This window comes from Clarias gariepinus, chromosome 7 (assembly GCF_024256425.1).
Source record: "Clarias gariepinus isolate MV-2021 ecotype Netherlands chromosome 7, CGAR_prim_01v2, whole genome shotgun sequence".
Classification (NCBI taxonomy): domain Eukaryota; kingdom Metazoa; phylum Chordata; class Actinopteri; order Siluriformes; family Clariidae; genus Clarias; species Clarias gariepinus.
In genome coordinates this window covers 31,418,783-31,440,004 of record NC_071106.1, presented here as the reverse complement: position 1 = coordinate 31,440,004, position 21,222 = coordinate 31,418,783, and the positions used below count along the sequence as shown (strand labels likewise).

At 38.4% G+C, this 21,222-nt stretch overlaps 1 protein-coding gene across 1 annotated transcript in view; it reads right to left on the bottom strand.

Moving 5' to 3' along the window:
• Positions 1-8,709: 8,709 nt before the first annotated feature.
• yap1 (Yes1 associated transcriptional regulator) overlaps positions 8,710-21,222 on the bottom strand; it is a 32,338-nt gene continuing 19,825 nt past the window's right edge. Inside the window, exons 5-8 of the mRNA XM_053500671.1 lie at positions 15,171-15,337; positions 13,209-13,342; positions 11,689-11,801; positions 8,710-10,700 (exon numbers count right to left, since the gene is read on the bottom strand). Of these exons, the coding sequence (XP_053356646.1) occupies positions 10,462-10,700; positions 11,689-11,801; positions 13,209-13,342; positions 15,171-15,337 (653 nt within the window). The 3' untranslated portion in view covers positions 8,710-10,461. The remainder of the gene's footprint in view (positions 10,701-11,688; positions 11,802-13,208; positions 13,343-15,170; positions 15,338-21,222) is intronic.

Genomic DNA, 21,222 nt, shown 5'->3' with positions numbered 1-21,222 from the left:
CTACTTTTTCAGTGTCCTTATTTATACAGTACATTCTTATTCTTTGATTTCAGAGTAAATGACCTTGGGTTGTTTATATAAATAACATGATGCGCTCTTTGCTCTAAACAGCAATCACTTGGTGTTGTGTGAAAATAGATCCTTGATGGGAAGCCAGTTTATCACATGGCATTACATACACAATCTTGCATCTATGGGAACTTTTTGTCTAGTCTTAATCATAACAATAAAAGGCATTTGGCTCCTGGTCCACCTTGTGATATTGCAGTCTATACTACAGAATAAGTACAACTCTAAACACACTCCAAACATGGTTTGCTGAATAATAATGGGTTTAATTAGTAACATGGCCACAATGCAGAGACACGCAAGAAGTAATTTGAGCAACCTAACCCTTTTGAAGATGTTTGAATCCCAAGAATGTGAGAAATATAAAAGGCTTTTATTTACTTGCGACAATTCTTAACTCATATCCTGTATTTTTTTAAAGCCAAATTTGCTTTTGTGTCTTGCACTAGCACACTCACTAAACATTGTAGTTTAAGTTTAGTGAAGCAGATAAATAACAACTGTGATAAAATTCCTGCTCTGTCATGCGAAGTTTACTCTGATCTGTTGGTATGTAATTCTTTTATTTATTGTGATCGCTGATATATTAATGGTTTGTATGTGATCATAGCTTTTGCTAGAATAAATAACAAGAACAGATTGCATAAAAACTTGAATCTGTCATGAATCTTAATCCACTTGTAGATTTAGATTTTTGATCTTTATCATTCTATGTAGTCTTAGGGCAGCAGCTCAGTGTGGCAACTGCTTTCTGTGCATATGTGAAGATATAAAATAAAAATTTCCAAAATCCCAATTTGACCACAATTTAGTTTATTGCTGCTGAATTTAAAGCTTGCTGTCTGTCTATATACTGGCTATATATATATATATATATATATATATATATATATTCAATTCTGTTTTTAAACCATTGTTCATAATGCAATAAGGGTCCAGGTTCTCAAGAACCCGGCACTTTGTAGTGCAGATGGTTAAAAAATACAAATAGTCAAAATCCAAGTCAAATCACCTGACCTAAATTAATTTAAGCATGGATTTCACTGCTTTTTAAAAGCAGAATTAAAGTTCACATAATGAAAAGGAAAAAAACAGCATGGTGTAATTCACTGTCTTTTGGCACCCCAAATATCAATTACTTTTTATTTGTATAGTACTTTTTAACAATAGACATTGGAGAATATGGAAAAAAAATTGAACAAAGGGCCAGTAATGGCTCAATCGGTTAAGACTGTGGATTGCTGATCGGAATTTTGGTCAAGGGCTCAACAGTGGAAGCCTGGTGGTGCGGTGCTTTAAATCCCCATCCTGTGACTCCAGCTGTAAGGTACACATGACAAACAAATGAATTATTAATATTATTAAAAGAACTATAGACTATTACGTTTTTCTCTGATGAGCAAGCCAAAGGCAACAGTGGCACAGAAAAAAAACTTCCTGAGATGACATAAGGAATGAAACTGGAGGGGAACCAGACTCAACAGGGAACCCATCCTCATTTGTGTGATATCAGATAAGCATGACCTTAAATCAGTCCCAGGTATAACTGTGTGTTTTAAGGTTGAAAGTTCAGTATATTACGAAAGGTGTTAAAGTAAATGCAAAGTCCACTTTGTTGGTGATTCAGATAAAAAAGATAAAAAATCTTATGTGAATCTGTCCCAGCCTACTGAGTGATTGCAGTCACAGGCCATCACAGAAAAACTGCCAGCATCAGCAAAGTCCAGAACCATCTTCATGGCCGTCAGATGGAGCTGTCCTCAGTCACCATATGCATCCCAAGCAGACCTGCAAGGCCAGCTTTAGCAGAATTTCAGTGGCTTCCATGTGACGAGAACTCCAAAAATCACTGAGCAAACTTTGATTAGAGAAAAAGCAATTGAAGCAAAAAAGCAATTGAAGACAGACTTAGACATACAACTCAGAAGCAGCTGGTCCAACAGACAGATGCCCTACGAAGTCCCAAAGCCAAATAGAAAAAAAGTGAAGAAAAAGCCCCTGTTCCTTTTTTCAGCATGGGTTTTATACCTAAAACAACTACTGTGTTGCTCCTCGTTTGATAAAAATAAAGTCCAACTTTTTTTGACATATTATAAGAATGTCTAATTTGCATTTTGATGGTTTTTAGGGATGTTTCCATCTTTCCTTGGCTTCTTTATGCACATTAATACATATTTTTACTTGGGGTGCCCAAACTTTCGATCTCCACTGTAAGTTTTCCACCTAGACTTAAACACTAAGACTGGGTCTGAATCCCTACGCTAACTGGAAGGTTATTCCATAGCTGTTTGTGCTTTTTACGAAAAAGCTTTCATAATACAAGGTACGGACAAACAGCCTGCACCCCTTAATCAAAATATGCATTGCAGATCATAAAACACAAGCTGTTCACTCAGGTACTGTGGCATAAGACCATTTAGTGCTTTATAGGTCAAGAGTGGTACAGTATTTTAAAATCAATGCTAACTTTCACTGGGAAACGATGCAGTGTAAATAAGATAGGGGCCTAGACATCGTTACAGTAGTCCAGCCTAGTGATAAAAGCATGAACTGGTTTTTATGCTCCACATAGTGGCATTATATTTTTTATCTTGGTAATATTTCTCAGATGAAAGATTGAAATTCTAGTAATATTATCTACAGTGTCTTTCAGACACTGATATCACAATTACTACTTCTTGTTCAGCAGAAAGATAAAAAAGATTCTACAATCTTTCTATAATATAAAACATAAAAATGTACTGTACAGTACTTATGTGCAAGGTACAGTATTATCACATGGTCCAATAGGTCCATAAAGTCAAATGACTTGGCAGGAGTTCAGTAATTAGTCAGTTCATTTGTGAATGAAGCTAAGGTATAAAACTTTCCTGGTATGAAATCAAAGTCACTTAAAAAAAAAAAAAGTATCAAATCAGGATGTTTATAAAATTATAACACTTTAAGAATCAGAATATAAATCAAAATGGCATCTAGGCATCGCAATATTATCGTATCAGGTGATCCCTGGTGATTTATGTCTCTAGGGAGTGCTAAAAAAAAAGGAATGTTATACTATTAATGGTGATTTTACTTTGTTATTAAGGTTATCAAGATAACTTGTTACGCAATACTGGTTATAAAAGAATTATCAATATTTTATGAAACCCATAGACTGATTGTTGTATTACAGTATGTGTGACTTTGACACAAAAGAGCAGTCAAATACTGTAAATTTAATTCATACAGTAATAATTTATCTAAAACTATTTTAATATTAAGTATTTCCTTGTGTGTCTAAAAGTGGTTAACATGCTTTCCTTTTTATTAAGTTAGAAAGCATCAACTGTTTCAGTATTTTATGAAAAAAGGAAGAAAAAAATATAAAAGTGAAATTAAATGATAGGAAATGAATACTGGTTGTATTTCAAGTAGACAAACATTTTTTGTTCAGTGGTGCTATAAAGGGTTAAGTAAAGTTTTTCCCCCATTAGAGAAAAGAAACGTGAAACACACGAGTCCTCTGTACTCAGTAGTGTGTTAGTACTCTTTACGTGGCACACACTGCTTACACACACTGCTTACACATACTGTTCAGGTTAGTATGCGCTGTTGATTTCTGCCTGGGTTTATTTTATTTTTAAGATAAATAACACTTTCATTCGTGACTTTAGACTCGTCCCAAACTAGTGCAGAACTCCTTCTGTAGCAGCAATGGAAGCCAGCAGCTGTTTTGTGATTTTCTATCTCATTTTCTTTCAAATCAGGGGTAAGTTTGTTTCCTTGCTGGTCTTCTGAGCTTGTTTACACAAACATTTATATAATAATTACTGTAAACAAGCCATGGTTAGAATGTATGACAAGCCAACAATGAAGCTACAGCTAAAAAAATTTGACTTCGCTTTAAGTTGATATAAAATAAACTGGGCAATGTAGATGTACGAGCTGGTCTAATTTGAATTTACACAGAATAATTTATAGAGAGTAACTAGTCGGGATTGTACTAATAAGCCACTCCCTTCCCACCTGCATATGATTTTTAATCTGTTTTGTAATAATTGTACGTACAGTAATATATTTTACATTTACCTTTTTACCAATAGATTTATCTATGTCCACTCGATTCCCGAGTAATGGTGTAACCTCTCGCAGCCGGAGGTCTAGAGAGAGCTGATTGGCCGAGCTCTCTCAGGGGGAGGGGTGAGAGGTGCTTAGTGCTCCCACATTAATCACGGCTCTACAGCCAATCAGGGGCATCTGTGAGCTCGCGCACGCAGAAGGAGTGGATAGCGCTGTCCTCCGAATGTGTTACGCCGCCCACAACGGTGTGCGAGCGAGCAGTTCGAAAAGATGCGGTCGGCTGGCGTCACGTGGTTCGGACGCAAAACGTGATAGTCCTAGTGACGGGGAGAAATTAGACACAACTAAATTAGGGAGAAAATCTGGGGGGAAAAAAATATTTATCCATGTCTCAAAAGTCAAGAAATGGGAGGAAGAAATATATGACAGCAACTGAGGTATATGGTACTGCTTGGGAAAAAGAAGTGACTCCCAAAACTTCAAACTCGTCAAGCCTTGAATCCATCACGCATACTACACCATGGTTAAAAGCTCCATTTACCGCACCAAGGAGCCAGGACAGTCCACAGCCTGCATCAGGTATTATTCATGTATACAACACAGTTCTGTTTAATTCTGAAGTCTGATTGAATTTTCATTATAAGGGGCGTTTAGGTCAAATCGAGACTTTTAATTGCACAGAATAACAGCATACAATTATATTGATGATAGTTTACAAGATACAATTAGTTATATGACAGTAAATTTATTTCTCTATATAATACCCTGCTACACTAATGCACTTATTCTGGCGTTGCACTTGTGCTTGGATACCATCAAGGTAGAAAGTTTTCTTAGGATGCGGGAACCATGATCAGACTTCTGTCTTCAGGTCTGAAATGCCAGCCTCCCAGGAACTCCTTCAGTGGCCCAAACTTGTGCAAATTGCTCGGATCGAGGTCAGGACTATAAAGCAAATGTAACAATAACTTCTAAGATGTTCAGGAGTGAATGTGTGTACAGGTCCCAAGGACAGATGTGTCTATTCCGCAATAGTTATCCTTTAAGGCGTTCCACTAGCTAAATATTCAGAGGAATAGCAGCTGTGGACTTCAAGCCACCTTGACTGGGATCGTCATTCATGAACGCACAGGCTTCTTTAAAATATTTGCATCATTTAAATGATTTTCTGTGGCTAAGGTGATGAGCATCATATGAGATGAGACCATGATATGAGTTTGATGTTCTGTAAATGTCAATCAGTTTTATGCCTTCATTTTTCTGCTCATGAGACGGTGACAAAAAGTCCCGGTTTGCCTCGAACGCCTCTTATAGTTTTCTGTAACAGTACAAACTAGACAGAAATTCAGATTATGGGTTTTGTTCATGTTTATTTTATGTAACTATATGTCATTTTGATATAAAGCCAGAACTTACAGGTGCAACTCAGTTCATTAGAATATCATCTAAAAAAAGTTGATTTATTTTAGTAATTCAATTCAAAAAGTGAAACTCATATATTATATATATTTATTACACACAGACTAATATATATCATGTTTAATTTTTTTTTTCATGATTATGGCTTACAGCTGACGAAAACCCAAAATTGAGTATCTCAGAATATTAGAATATTACTTTCAGACCATTAAAATTTTTTACACAGAAATTGGAGTACTAAAAGGTACTGAAAAGTATGAACATGTACAGCATTTATGGTCAGGGCTTCCTTTGCATGAATTACTGCAGCAATGCGACTTGGCATGGAGGTGATCAATCTGAGGCAATGCTGAGGTGTTATGGAAGCCCAGGTTGCTCTGATAGCGGCCTTCTGCAAAATAGGCAAAATTTGGCCCATTGAGCAACAGTCCAGTCCTTAGCTCTGTCTTTAGCCCAGGTAAGACGCCTCTGACGTTGTGCCTGGTTCAAGAGTGGCTTGACACAAAAAATGCCACAATAATAGCCCTTGTTCTGGATACGTCTGTGCATGGTGGCTCTTAAAGCACTGACTCCAGCTGCTGTTGTCCACTCAATTCTTGAATAGGCTTCTGTTTCACAATTATCAGTTATCCTTGTTGCTCAAAATAATAGCAGTGTGTTGAAAAAAAGTGAGTAAAGCTCCATATCCATATAATAACTTTTTTTTATTTAAATCAAATAAATGCATTCTATTCTGAATCACAACATGAAGAATAATGTGCTAAATGTATTATTAGTTTACAGAAAGTGAAGAAAAACAAATAATAGTCTGTTCAAAAAAATTGCAGTGTCATAATTGATCTTTACAAAGTGATAAATTTACTGTTTAAACAAAAATGCTTGAAGTTTAATCTTTCTTGTGGATCTCTGAACTAATATTTAGTTGTATAACCATGCTTTCTGAGAACTGCTTCCTGAACTGAATGATCCCTGAAATGTAATAAATAGGCCCAACACCATAGTACGAGAAGCATCCCCATATCATGATGCTTGTCCCTCCATGCTTTACTGTCTTTACTCTGTCTTTACTCACTTTTTTCAACACACTGCTATTATTTTGAACACCACTGTATATAGTAGCTTTAATTCATTCTGAATAAACCAAGGGAGTATGTTAATTTTTTTTCTGTCAAATGTTTAAACATTTATGAATTGAAATGATACCATCAGTCGTTCTTTTACCTGAATCAGCCGTGGACCCAATCCGCTCAGCTCCGTGTTCCCAGGTTCATGTGGGAAGTTTACTAGGTGGGATGGCGCTGAGCTTCATCATCACACTGACCGTGTGTCTGGGCTACAGGTTATTCTGCCTCCACCAGCAGGGGCGCTATCGAGCTCTGTGAGTATCATTTCTTTACCTGTTAATCAAGAACCAAGCCCTAGTACATCAGCGTAGCAGTGTTTCCTGACTTCTCATTTCTGATTGGTCAGAAGGTAATTTATTTTCTATGACAGCAGCTCTGACAGTGTGCAACAATGTAACAATGATGTAAACATAGTATCAAGATGATGCAAATTCTGGTTAAATATTACCATTATCATGATATCATGAAGGCTTTCAACACTAATCAATCCACTCTTTTTCTTTTCATAATCTTTCAGAGAACAGCATGACGCCATCCTATAATGATGGGACCATCAGTGCGTCTGACTGCCATGAAAAAAAAAATGGTTTCTGTTCTAAATTGTCATCTTAAGGTAAACGTCATCTTGAGGTGCCCTTGCTATGTAATAGTGTTTACACTAAAGACATCCTGGATTTTAAATCCAACAAACATTTTTAAAAAAGCAAAAGTAGACGTTTGTCTGATCTTCAACTGTCTCGCTTTGATGAGCTCGCAGCCCCAGATTCCTGTTCTTGGTGGACTAGAGCGAAACCTGATGTGTTGATCTCCTGTTGTAGCTTATCTGGCCCAGGTTTCAGTCTGTTTTGTTCGAAGTGGTTGTTCAAGCCGTTCTCCTCTGGCCTCTTTCAATAACAAACAGTTTCTGCACCACCTTCAAGGGTCTAAATGACATTGCCAACAGTAATAAACCTGTATCTGCATGATTTCGCGCGTTGTGCTCTTCCAATATGATTGGTTAATGAGATAAAATTACATTTTAAAAAAAGCAAAAACAGGCTCAGTGATGCATGTTTTCCTAATAAACTGGCCACTCAGTGTGTGTCTAAATGCTTTTAGGGTTTTTTTTCCCTTAAGTGTAAAAAAATAAATTATTCCACAAACAATCTGTACAACAAAGTATATATATTTTTATTACAGGCCCATCCATTTTAAAGTTATGCAAAGGGATAGAGTGTAACAGAACATAAGGTTCAAGATACATGCACATAAATCTATTTAAAAAAAAAAACAAAAGAAAAAAAACAAAAAACAGATCATAATAAATGGATATAAATTCATTGTGTGTGCATTTAGAAATATCTAAATACCAATCTTTTAACTTGAGTGATTAGTACTACCGCTACAAAAAAAAAAGTTATTATATACGTATTTAAGAGTTGCACACTAACTACATATAAATTCATGTTTAAGTGACACACATTTTTAAGCAATGTTCTGTTAAACATGCAATACCAGCACTGTACCAACAGTTTATAAAAATGATTTTTGTTCTTTTTTGTTTTGCATTGCTATCTCCAACACTGTTTGTTTAAACTAGTGTCCATCAACACCATACTTCTGTTAAAATAAAATAATTATAATAAAAAAAAAAAACACTACTCTAAACAAACCTACTCAGGTCTTTGTATTTTCCATTTGCTCAGGTCATAGCGGCTCATCGGATTCGATCTTTGTTCTTGTGAGGCATTTTCTGAATTAAAATTTTCGTGTCAATATTTTTTTACATTTCATCATGATATCTGACACTCTGATTTTTCTGTTTGTTTATAATTCAATTAAAAATTCTACACACACCTCCTAAAAAGCGTTGGCTTCTTTGGCAGCTGCCTCGGAAATGGAATGCCGTGGAAGTGACGTTTTGATCATCGTGTATCTGAATATTGCAATATGCTATATGAGCCGTTATCAGCACATTCCTTGTTCGTGTTGACTCGTGAAGGAGGACATAAGAGGACAAATCAACTGTAGTTTGTTTACAACAAAATAAAAAAAAAAAAAATCACATATAATTATCATCTTTGAGTAGTGTGTATCTGTGTGTGGGGGGTAATAATCTTGTAAACATCTTAAGATACGCATCTCATATAAAGCATCTACGTCTGTAGTGTTCTTTCGCTATACAATAATGTAAACGACTGACATCAAGGCTGCTCTTGGTAACTTGTTCATCGAGTGTCTAGTATGGGAGATTTCGTGACAGTCATCACATATCCACTGACTAACCATCAGCTGGACATTTCTCTCATTAGCTTATGCTACATGTATACACACAAAGAATAGGATAAATTATTAAAAAAAATTTTCCTTAAAAAAAAAGTAAAAACTCAAACTCTTTGGAAGCCTCGTCAAAAGCAAAATAATAATAATAACAATTTAAAAAATCCTTTCTAGTTATGTACGCTGATTGTTTCCGTTAAAACTCTACAACTTTATCGCTCTTAATCATGATTACCGAACCCGTTCCCAGCTACCCGCCTCCGCTTTAAACCGCAAACCCTCGAGACGTGCTAATTTATCCAGCTTAACACTTGGCAAATCCTTCACTTTAATCACTTCCGATCACATCTACACCCATCCTCATCCTGAACTTGTCATCAAGACAGGTTCCTCTGGCAACCTGCTTCTCGCTTTTGAACGATACGGTCACTGAATAAAACATTAATAATGATTAAAAACCTACATATTAAAATACAAAAAACAGCTCTCTGAAATCTAGCCTGATCATATTTCCGCTGATAACTAAGTAATAGCGAGAATTGGTTCTGCAATCATCTACTCTGCGATGATTAAACAGTGGCAGCATGCTGGAAGGCAACCAGGTTAGCTAAGAAACCATAAGAAAAGAATTTGATCTATCATAATTTTATATATATATATATATATATATATATATATATATATATATATATATATATAAACAGTCTAAAATGAGACTGAGGCTAGGGTTGATGAAAAAAAAACAAACAAACAAAAAAAAAAAATGCATTTTTCATATAAACTTTAAAAGACAATTTCGATTAATGAAAACTGTAAATAGAAAGTGTGTGGTCAGAATTGTTTTGAAAATATATATAGCGTTCAAAAGTAGTGTTTTATTCGCTGCGCTAAGAGATGAAACCGAAGGCACTTGAATCGATCAGGGTTCGAGATGCTGGCACAGCCGAGCAGGGCGATCCGCCTTTCTAAAGCAACAGGTTCGACCCTCGTGATCTTCCTTGCGCACACACGCAAGCAGCCCTCGTAAGTGTTTTTTGGTTTGCCAGGCTTGTAGTGAACAAAAGGAAGGGAAAGATGAGGTCAGATACGAGAATGATGAGGGTTCAAGATTTTTGTCAAAGCCTTATACATTTTGTATATACGAGGAGAGGGTGTATCTGGGTGAATAAGTGTCTGTTCATGGGCCAGCCTTGAGGATGCAGACATGGAAGAAAAAAAAAAGAAAAAAGTACTGGGACGGGATATGAAAAATAAAAGTTAAATCTGATTTTAAAACCAGTTCAGCCATGTGTGGTTTATATTAAGGGGAATAAAAAGCCCCCAGTGAAACCAGTCCAGCCGTGATTAATGCTTAAAGTGTGTGTGGAGGGGAGGGGGGACGCAATCAAAAGTCTAAGAAAGTGAAATGTCTTTAAAAAAAAAAAAAAAAAAAAAAAATTAGGAAGAAGGAACCTCAAAGCATCTACACATCCTTCACAGATTGGCCTAGGCAGCAGTTCTGTGTGAAGAGAGCGCAGGCCTTAAAGCTGATCTATAGCCAGGTCAGGAAGCTCTCTTTGTCGATTTTGGTCGCAGCCAGCACGGACTCCATGTCGTTTAAAATGTCGGAGCTCAGCGCCTCCTGCAGGCTCGGCATCAGCTCCTCGCCCTCCACTGCCATGCTCTCGCCTTCCAGGGTGCCCAAGTCCACATCGGTGCCTGGGATTTCATCCAGGTAGTTTGGGAAACGGCTCGGCTGGGTCGCCAAGGATGCCGGGCCGAGGGAGTCGCCTGGGGTGCAAGAGGACAAAGACTAGGTTGAGAAACGGTGATTTATTTAATTATTAAAAAAAAAAAAAAAAAAAGTATATCAGACTAGATTTTGATGTAAACTGTGTGTTTCTAATCACAGAGATTCATAGGGTCTTCATGAGGAACGAACGGTTGACGCAGTAAAAGTTTTAACCACAATAATCGTTCCGTATCATTTTTTTTTTATTTCAAGTCATTTTCTTTTATATATTGATCATTTATTGTTGTGCATTTTAATGGTTTTATTTTCATTTCAGCCATAGACTAAACAAAAGCGTGGCCGCTCCCTAGGGTTTCTTTGTACTAAAGATTGTGACAGGATACATTACCTCGGGTTATTTCTACTGGTCATTTTACAGAAAGTAAAATACGGCACAATCTTTCCAGACACGTACATGTGCTGTCTGTAAAAATATTACCCTGGTAATTTATTCAGACGGGACAAAAATCCCAGACGTACTCTGGTAATGATTAAGTTACGCCATCACCATGTGTAAAACTAATCCGATCTGAATAGGGCTTTAGTCAGCTCTGGTCTTTTGTGCAGACGCTGTAAAGGGCCTCAGTGATGACGGAAACGAAAACAGATCAGGAATATTAAACATTTCTCTCAAATGTGCTGGTGAATGACTAATGAAAGACTTCCTTATGACTGAAAGGACATCATTACACTGAGCGCCGACTGACTTGTACAGTGTTACTAATTAAATTGTACACTAGGTATTTATAATTGGGGTAGCTCAGTGGTTAAGGCATTGGACTACGGTTCGGAAGATCCCAGGTTCAAACCCCACAACCACTAAGTTGCCACTGTTGGGCCCTTGAGCAAGGCCCTTAACCCTCAACTGCTCAGATGTGTAATGAGATAAAAATGTAAGTCGCTCTAGATAAGAGCGTCTGCCAAATGCCCAAATCTAAATGTATAATTTAGGCCATGGGGTGTGAGAAGATTTCAAAAGCATCGTACTTGTCTCCATTTCATCTACGCTGTTCAGAAAATCGTCTGGAGTGCGTGGGACGCTGTAGCTGCTCATGCTCAGACCGCTGTCTGTGCTTTCATCTCTGGAGTGATACGTCCCACTGCAAAGAGAGAGAGAGAGAGAGAGAGAGAAAATAGTCTGTAGTTAAACAATTATTTAAAATTTATATGATTAGAAATTGACTGTTTATGAATAATTAATAAAAACCTTTTTCCCCTTTTCTTTTTGACTGCAGTCCTGGAAAACTGCTCTTATATTTTCATTGGAAGCAGGTTATGATTTAGCATAAATAATACGAAACGAATGTTTGTGTGCTCCAACTTATGTAAAAAAATAATAGTTTTTGTGCACTTCTGAATTATTATCCCTATGAATGTAAATGCAGTTATAAATGAGCTTATTTTCCCTAGACTAAAAAAAAAAAATAAATACTCCGTCACATCCACTGCCACATTATAAATATAACTCCTAACAGGAAAATCATCAGGAGCTGGAACAGGTCACAGCACTGAGATTGAAGCTGGGAAAATCACACCTCTCCATAAACAGAGGCCCGTGTGCAGGGGTACAGTGTGAGAGCAAATACAGCAGGCTTACACTAATGAAGAGAGTGAGAGGTGTGTGTGTGTGTGTGTGTGTGTGTGTGTGTGTGTGTGTGTGTGTGTGTGTGTGTGTATGTGGTGGATGAGTGTGATGAATGCGGTCTTTGTGAATACCAGTATGTGTGTGTGAGAGTGAGAGGGGGGAGGGGCTGTCTAAAGCTAAGACCACATGTTCTCACGGGCAGCTCTGCCTGTTCACAAGCTTCTCTCTCTCTCTCTCACACACACACTCAGACAGACAGACAGACACAAGTCATGCAAATATACTCAAACAGAGGAGGCAAAAAGGCTGACACAGATACACACACTGGGGATGGATGGATGGAGAGATGCACAAACAGGAAATGCGCAGACACACAGACACCTACACACCAAGATACACACTTACAGAATTACACAGACAAACAGATGCGTCCACACACAGTGTATTGTAACTAATTAATTCCCAGTATGGAATACAAAGTCTTCTCGTAACAACTACATAATTGGGGAAAAGGGATTAAAAATGTACACATACAAATGGAACTCTATGGTCATCCAAGAGAATCTTCCCCTTAACCATAACTATTTTCCCCTTAACCTTTGTAACTTGTGACAAAAGCTTGCTAAATTCTGTTTAGCATTTGTCACAAATTTGCATTTCAAAATTTCCAAATGTCTAAAAACACTTGGTGATTATTCTCCTAATGGCCACTGGATGGTGCACTTCTGTTGTTTGTGGTGCTGTTCCACTTTGTCACATAGGAACCTCATCAGTTTGTTAACCTCTATTGAGTCATACTGGGTTGCGAGAAAAGACGAGCCAGAAATTTTTTTTTTAAATACTTATTTTACAGCCACTATTAAATGAGCAACTATTAAGTCGTCTGTGGTCCTACATTTCTCGTGTCTGCATTAATGCTGACCTGTTGAGGAAGGGGTCCGAGCTGTTGGTGGTCATGCTGCGGCCGTCCTGCCCCATGCCAGGGGACGACACCGGGTTCTGAGTGCCGCTGTCCTGCTCCATGCTGGTGGGCAGCTGATTCCTCAAAGCCAGCTCCTACTCTCACACACACACACACACAGATATATACACACAATGACTAAGTTGACGAGACCATACACAATCATTTTGCCTGCTGTGAAAATGGCATGTGTGTGTGTGCGTGCTATAATTTAGTAAGACAGGTCCTCCTTTTTAATGTTGAACTGTTGCAGATGTGATCCGAACTTGTCATCAAATCAAAGCTACAAGCTCTTCGGATCAGTTTTTGTTTTTTTATCCGACAAAAAAATACAGGTTTTGCCATGGCAGGCATGTAGACACAGAATGGCATAAAAAAATAAAATAAATTAAAAAAAACACCACTCCTTCAGTTTTTTTTCTTGCCTCTAGCCGTTTCCTCTACTACCCTGATGAATGATATTATGATGCCCATCCCAGGCGACGTGTCACAAGCTACAGATCTGGTTTTCATTTGTCAAAAGATTGTGAAAGTCACTTTCTGTAAGCGTACTCTGTGATTTTATGGCCTCGGCCCAACTGGGTGGTTAACTGCACGCTGCTAAGGTGTGGGTTTATTGCGTATTATTAAGTCTAGGGTAGGGCACAGGGTCACATCCTTTTTTTTATTGCACACTTCCTCTGATTGAAAATACGTTAACACAAATAAGAAATCAGAGATACAGGAAACAAAAGAGTTTCGTCGGTTTGACTTGTTATACTAGAAAGTCTTGAATAATGCTTCTGAGATACGGTCACGTGTTTTATCGAGTGCGAAATCTCACGCCGTGTTTGACAGCATCGGGTTTGGGTTGACTTCATCGAGGATTTGCTTCGGGCTAAAGAGCTCGGTTTGTTTAGTTTGTGTGTGTGACTTTCGCAGAGCTGAGTCAACACTCTGTTTACATTCCAAAGCTGCCCCCCTTCGACTCTCCCGGCTCCGAGCTCCTCGGCCCGTCTGGCCCTCTACTCTATCAAGTCTCCTCCTCTTCTTCCGATCCCTGACCTCGCTCAGTCACCCCCAAAAAACACACACGTAAATCCTGGACCAAAGCGAATGAGAAGAGCGAGTGATTTAGAGTGCATTACATAATCATATGCAAATTTCATGAAGCCTCAATTATGACAAAGCTTAAATTTAAAGTTTTATTTAAAAAGATGTATATCATACATGTATTACTATTTAAACAGAAGTTTTTGGCATTACATTAGTCAGAAAATGCATTTTAAGCCTGTTTCTGGTTTAATATCAATGTTTCGGTTACTTCCTATTAAGTTTATCATTGCAATATTATATATAATAATATATATATATTTAAAAATATAACATTAAAAATTAAGAGTTTCTATTTACAACTTTAAGAATATGTGCACATTTAAGAGTATTTTAAGTCTTAAAAAACCTGCAGACAGAATATAATGTTCAATGTTCATAAAACAAAGTGATATTTAATTTGCAAATATTATCAAATAAAACAAAATCTCAACCCCAAAGTAAGAATCTGGTCAGCACACAAGCAACATCAATTTAAAATAAAATAAAAAAAGATATATTTTTTCCTCTGTTCAACCAAAAAGATTGAAAGTGGAGTTAAAATTGCAGAATCTTTAGTCTCTCCTCTTGATCTGCACTACTGTACGTCTCCTACTTGCTGGTCCATCAGGCATCAGCGTTAGTTTTTGTTAAGAGTTTAACTCAACCCCAGTGACGATGCACTGTAATTCATCAATGTGTTCTCTAATTCTTCTGCCACTCATTCTTCGAAATCAATGGCAACAGGTTGTGTTGATGGAGACCAACATTGTTCAAGTGATATCTTGCCTCGTGCTCAATTTGGTGCTGAAGATGTGCGTGTGTGTGCAGGGGCACGCATGCGTGTCAGACCTGTGGTCTTGGGCGGTGCAGCTCCTGGTGTTTAAGCCTCAGTCTCTCTTTTTCCAGCTGCAGTTGCTGCAGTCTCCCTCCCATGACGGCCAAGTTCGGAGGGCTGGAGGGGAGCTGGGTGCCTGGCTTTACCGGAGCACTCTGGGTAATTCGCGGCTGGTTTAGAGCTGCATACAGAAAGGCAGAAAAGAAAGAGATTTGCACTTTTGAACTTCTGCTTCAACAATTAAACACCTAAACCTCCACCTTGTCCGATTGTCCTCCCATTAACAAAATTATTACTTAAAGCTACTGCTGAACCAAAAAAAACAAGAAAACTTTATGGCACTTCCTCACATTCTTATTCTTGTTGAGTTGATTACCGTAATACAGAAGGGTAGGATTAATATGTAATATTAATCCCTAAGAATACTTAAAACAAAAGCTTTCAAAAATGCACCCCACTATACACTGGCAAGCCAAATAAAATAAAAATACACAGTCTATGATTTCATTTAGTCACCTTTAGCTCTGGTTACAGTACACAATGTGGTGGACAGTTCATGTGTGATGATTATTCCTCATGCTCACACAGAACCACTTTCACAATTTTAGTCCTGGATTAGGTTTGCTTGTACAGTGGTCACTATGCATGATGCTTCATGTGCTTCCCTTCGTACCCAGACGCACCTCCAATCTTTATGCTCTGTAGCAAATCCTAGACTTTTTCTGACTTGTCTTACTGGTTTTGTCAACTGTTCATTCCCAATCCTAGTTGAAACACGAGTTCTCATTACACTGTGTGTGTGGAAATCATTTTACTTTCACTATTAAACACAGCTATGTTTGTTTTTTAACTGATCTCCAATTATGATTTTTTTCCCCCCCTTAACCACATTTCTTTATGGTTCAACACTATCTTCCAGGTTTTGGTATGTTCAAGGCTTCTTAACCCAGTCCTTATAATTTCAAATGTACTTAGTTGTTTTTTTCTGCTTTATACAGCGCAATAATTTGACCCTCGACTCGACTTTTTGGTCAGGCATTTACTCACAATACAGCCGACAACCCAGGTGTTGATGTCAATAGCTATCGCGGATCTACCTGCAATCATAATGTAAATGTCTGCAGTCAATGTGTCTGCGGGATTCCTTGTGCTTTTTAACAATTCTCAGAGACGTAAACATTGGGACCTGCATGTGAATGAGGTCATGCGTATTGCAGAGACCACAAATAGCTGAAACAAATGGCGCCGGTTGTGGGAGGTGATACTGTAATCAAACCGTTGAGGATCGCTGTTTACTTATGCGTCCAAGCCACCAATGAAAACAAAGAAGCGACGATGCCGACGTTGTCATGCAGGGGAGCCCCGCCCTCCCCCCGGCTGGCCTCGTCACCATTCAATCAGTGTGTGTTTACTTGCTCAGGCTTGAATGAGTCTCAGATCTCCTCTCTCCATGGGAATCAGATCGGAGCCTTGCCACACACACACACACCCACCTCCCCCCTCCCCCACCTTGCCAGAGGCTGTATTACTGTGTGGGAATGTTGTTAGTGGTACAGCCGTAGTGTGGGTGTGCTTACAGGGGTGATAAATTGTGTGTGTGTGTGTGTGTGTGTGTGTGTGTGTGTGTGTGTGTGTGTCCTTTCATACCCTTATCTCACATAGATATGGGTCTATTGAAGCAGAACAGTGTGCTCTAGCTATACAGAGTTAGTAATTCCCAGAGCAGGAGGGAACACAGCTAATGAGCTGTTACTTTCAAACCTGTTGCTTCTTGCCCCCTGGAACGGGCACATTGTGTGAATTTCTGTGATTGACATTTTGAAGTTGAAACTTGACAAGACGGACTCATAGACAACACAAATATACACAATGGTTAAGAGTGGCTGGTGATTTGGGAGTGTCTGATTGGAACATACGTGTACACTATTCTCATGCAAGGACAAACAGGTTTAGATGCAAATTTTTTTTTTTACTTTTCAGCTAAAAAAAAAACAATCTTTTAATACTAAAAACCACTAGCATGCAGGATTAAACACAAAATTAGAGGTATTTACAATCAGATTAACTAGATGAACAAAAATCTTACTTTAGCACTTGACCTAAAGTTGACTGAAATATCTAGATCAATCTATTAGACCAAAATTGACTATTTAAAAAAAAAAAAATCCAATTTTGGGGTTTAGTCGTAACTCAAACTAAATGAAAGTAAAACTTAATAGGGACCAAAACGTTTCCTGTAATCATCTGATACATTTTTGGAACTAAAAAGTATTAAATAGTGTGATGTGGGATTATTTCTATACATGTTTTAAAAAAAAGAAAAAAAAAGGATGGAAAACACTGATCTAGACAGCGTCAGAAAGACTCCATAAATCACAGATAAAACCAAGAGAGAGACCAAGACAGATAAGGGCTAAAGCTTTCTGCCCTTTTGTCTTTTTCACGCTCATGTGGAACACGTTGCAGCAGCTCTTATCAGACCCCCATCCTTTACCAACACCAACAGGATCATCTAAATGCAGGCAAGACCCTGAGCAAGCTGGGAAACTATCGGAAACGTTCTAAAGCAGCACGACAGGGCACGGCCCCTTTGAAGCCTCTGCAAATATTTGCCGGCTGTCCAGTTAACACGTTTGTTCTTTAAAAAGCGTCCAGGCTGATAAAGTTTTAACGGTGGGAGAAAGAGTGGGAGAAAGACAAGCTCCTCTGTCTTACTAGAACTCCCCACTCTCTCCCTCTCCCTGAAAACAAGATCAAGATGGCTACTATACACTCTATAAACATTATATTAGTGCAAAAAAAAAAAAAAAAAAGCCTCAGATGTTTCAGATCTTTTCGCGTGCATATAGTGAATGCATCATGCTGAAGTCACAAATGTTAACTATTCACACATGTGGATCTGAACTGCTGGCCTGTGGCAAGCGTGCAGCCTGTGTGTGTGTGAGTCAGGATTAGCTCATAGCAGGGTACTGGAAAAGATGAGAGCTCCATAAGAGTGTGACATCACTCAGCACCAGGCGACAAGGTGCCAACTCCTACACTGAAGTGCAGGCGGAAAAAATAACAGTCGATAACCTGATAGCCTTTTAGCGGCACGGAGAAGAAGAAAAAAAAAAACTAGTGTGCGTGTCTGCTTGTGTGTCTTCCCTGTTTGTGCTCTTTACAGACAAAGTGTGAAAAACATGAAGGCTCCATTTGGGAACACTAAGTCCAGGCCAATTTGTGAAGCTCCGCCTCCACCGCTCGGAGCCACTCTGGAGATTCCTGTAGACGCATGTCGGCCTTCTAACTTTTTCTTTTCTTCCTTTCTTTCTCTCGCCTTCTCCCTCTCTCTGTTCCCTTCCCCCTCTCTGTGGGCCTGCCTCAGTCAGCCCCCTCCACACTTTGTATTCCTCCCTGCCTCCCTCCCTCGTTCTCTGTGTCTCTATGAGTGAAAAGGCCTGGAAGAGATTAGGTTCAGTTCTGCAGTATAAAGAGATCTGGCTCCGACTCAAGTCTGTCTGCATGTGCAGCAGAATAGCGTCCTGCCTGCTCTGGGCCTCATTCGGGGGGGGTTGGCAGGGGAGGGCGAGAGAGGAGGAAAAGAAACAGAAAGCGAGTGAGAGAAGGGCAAGAGGCAGAAAGAGGGAAGAAAAAGAGATAAACAGAGAGAGAGAGAAAAAAAAAAAAACACAAAATAAAGACAGAACAGAAGAGAACAATAACCAAAAAGGAACTGGTGTGGGTTAGTGGTGGTAGATCAGTCTACCGTGACTTATCTAACTATTTTTTTCGTCTGTAATCTTACTCCATATTCGATTATTTTGTATATTCAGTTCCCACCCACTAAGTACTACTCAGTTAACCTTTCCAGCTCTCAAACTACAAGGAAACTCATTTTTCAGATTTAACCAAGACACAGTCCCTGTCACACTAGACACTCAAAATATAATTGTGAAATAGTAACAACATTAATGATGGTTATGATTAATAACATTTGTACAGATTATGTAAATTTTTACACAAAATTTTGGCTGTAGATTTACCTCAGGATGTTAGCGTAACTAGCTACAGAGAGGCAGCCAGTGTTCAGGAGCCTGAGGCACGTATAAAAAAAACACACAAGATAAATAAATAAGAATTATAAAAACCTCCAGCAGTTAAAAAAGTTAATTTACATGTTTTTTTTTCTTTTCTTTATATTTAAATTGGAAAAGATCAAAATAAATCACTGTGTGTATGAGTGTCCCCTTCAGACTGATTTCCCCACTTGGAATTACAGCACAGTAAACACCACAACTCTTGCCCCTTAAGTTAACAAAATTAACTAAAATAAACTCAAAAGTGAAGAGTTAAAGCTTTGCTTGGACCCACATGCCATTATCATTGAATATTTGCCCTCTTTTTTAACTTGGAAAAGTAAAAAAAATATATATGTATACCTTAGTTTTAAGAAAACCAAACATTAGCAAGCTGGCTAAAAATGCTGACTCACTTTTAAATGCTGACTCTAGTCAAAATTCTGAGGTAACTCACAAGCTAAACTCTGTTTTAACCATTTACACAACCTCTGGAGCAAATATACTAATCCTAACATGTCAAACATTCAGTTTTCAAATTAACTTGCCTATTTAAAGCAAGATACAGAGTTGAGTTTAGATTTTATCTACTTATTTTTAGACTATTAAGTCACTCAGGAGCTTCAGATTAGGACTCAGACTTAAATTGTAAGCATAGAATAACCAATATGAACATATCCGCTTAAATACATGTCCAAATTTTAGCTTACAGGCTACTGTGGTAAAGTAGCAGGAACGTATATGCCGCACTACAACATGCTTCTTCATCTGAGAAGTGGTATCCAGTTATTTGCCGTGAAGAACGTCTATGCTCTCTCGTGCTTTCCCACTCTCACACTACTGTCTTCCCCTGACACTACAACTAATTCTGGGGCCCACCAGACACATACATTCAGGACTTGTAAATCTTCAAAGGGCTAAACGTTTCAGACGTGGCAGACGAACACACCGTTTTTCACTTTTCCCGTGAAACCACCTCCATGAAAACCCATCTCTGTAACGTCAACAAAGACTTTTTACATGGCAAAGAGATGATCGTTCCCATGTATGAAAGTAAGTGAGAGAGAAATAAGGGAACGTTTTTAGAATGAAGGGAGAGCAATTCCAAGCGTGAGTAACTCAAAGTGACATAAGAAAAAGCCTTCATCTCTTTGTGAGCCATACGGATGGAGAGGATTATCGAGAGTAGGAGCGAGGGAAGGAGTGGGAGGGTAGGGACGGGGGGAAAGAGGACAGTTATTTTTAAGACCACCAATGCTGCCCAATGTACCAACAATTTACTAACGTAAAACCGAAAGACATCTGGTCTGGTTTAATTAGTATGTAAGGAGAACAATACTAAACTATTGTAACGGGAAAGAGTAAAGTTTCGACATGCACAATTCAAAAGCAATAAACTCTATGTGCGCGTGTAGTAATGAGTGTGCGAGCACAAACACACACGCACACATAGCTGGGTCCTGAGTTAGGAGCGGTTTTGGCCAACCTCAATGTGAGTCACGGGAAGTGGGAATATTTTCAGAAAACTGTCTCTTTCACTACAAACAAACACACACATAAGAACATTAACCAGATAGAATCTCAATGAGTCTTCTACATACTGAAGGCCATCCATTAACCTTAAAAACACAATAGTCATTGTGGGTTGTCTTTCGAAACTAGTGACTCGTGCATTGCTTGAAAGACAATGTTTGACCTATTCTGTAGAGCAGTGCTTTTTCAAGTGGTGTTGCATAAAGAACAACATTTTGTGCGAGTTTCAGGGTCATGGCTTTGGAAGAAATGCTGAGAATATACATTTTCAGCATTTATTCCAAAGCCAGGACCCTAAAAATCATGCATACTGGCTAAATTATATTCCAAAAAAAAGGGAGATTTATAAAAATGACTGGGAACGTGATTGAGATGGCTCCTTGTTCCGATTGGTTGGAGGCAAGTCCTCCCCAAAATTAGTTTTTCCCTCCTGTTTAAAGAGTCTGGAGCGACACAGAGAGCTTATTCCTCCAAA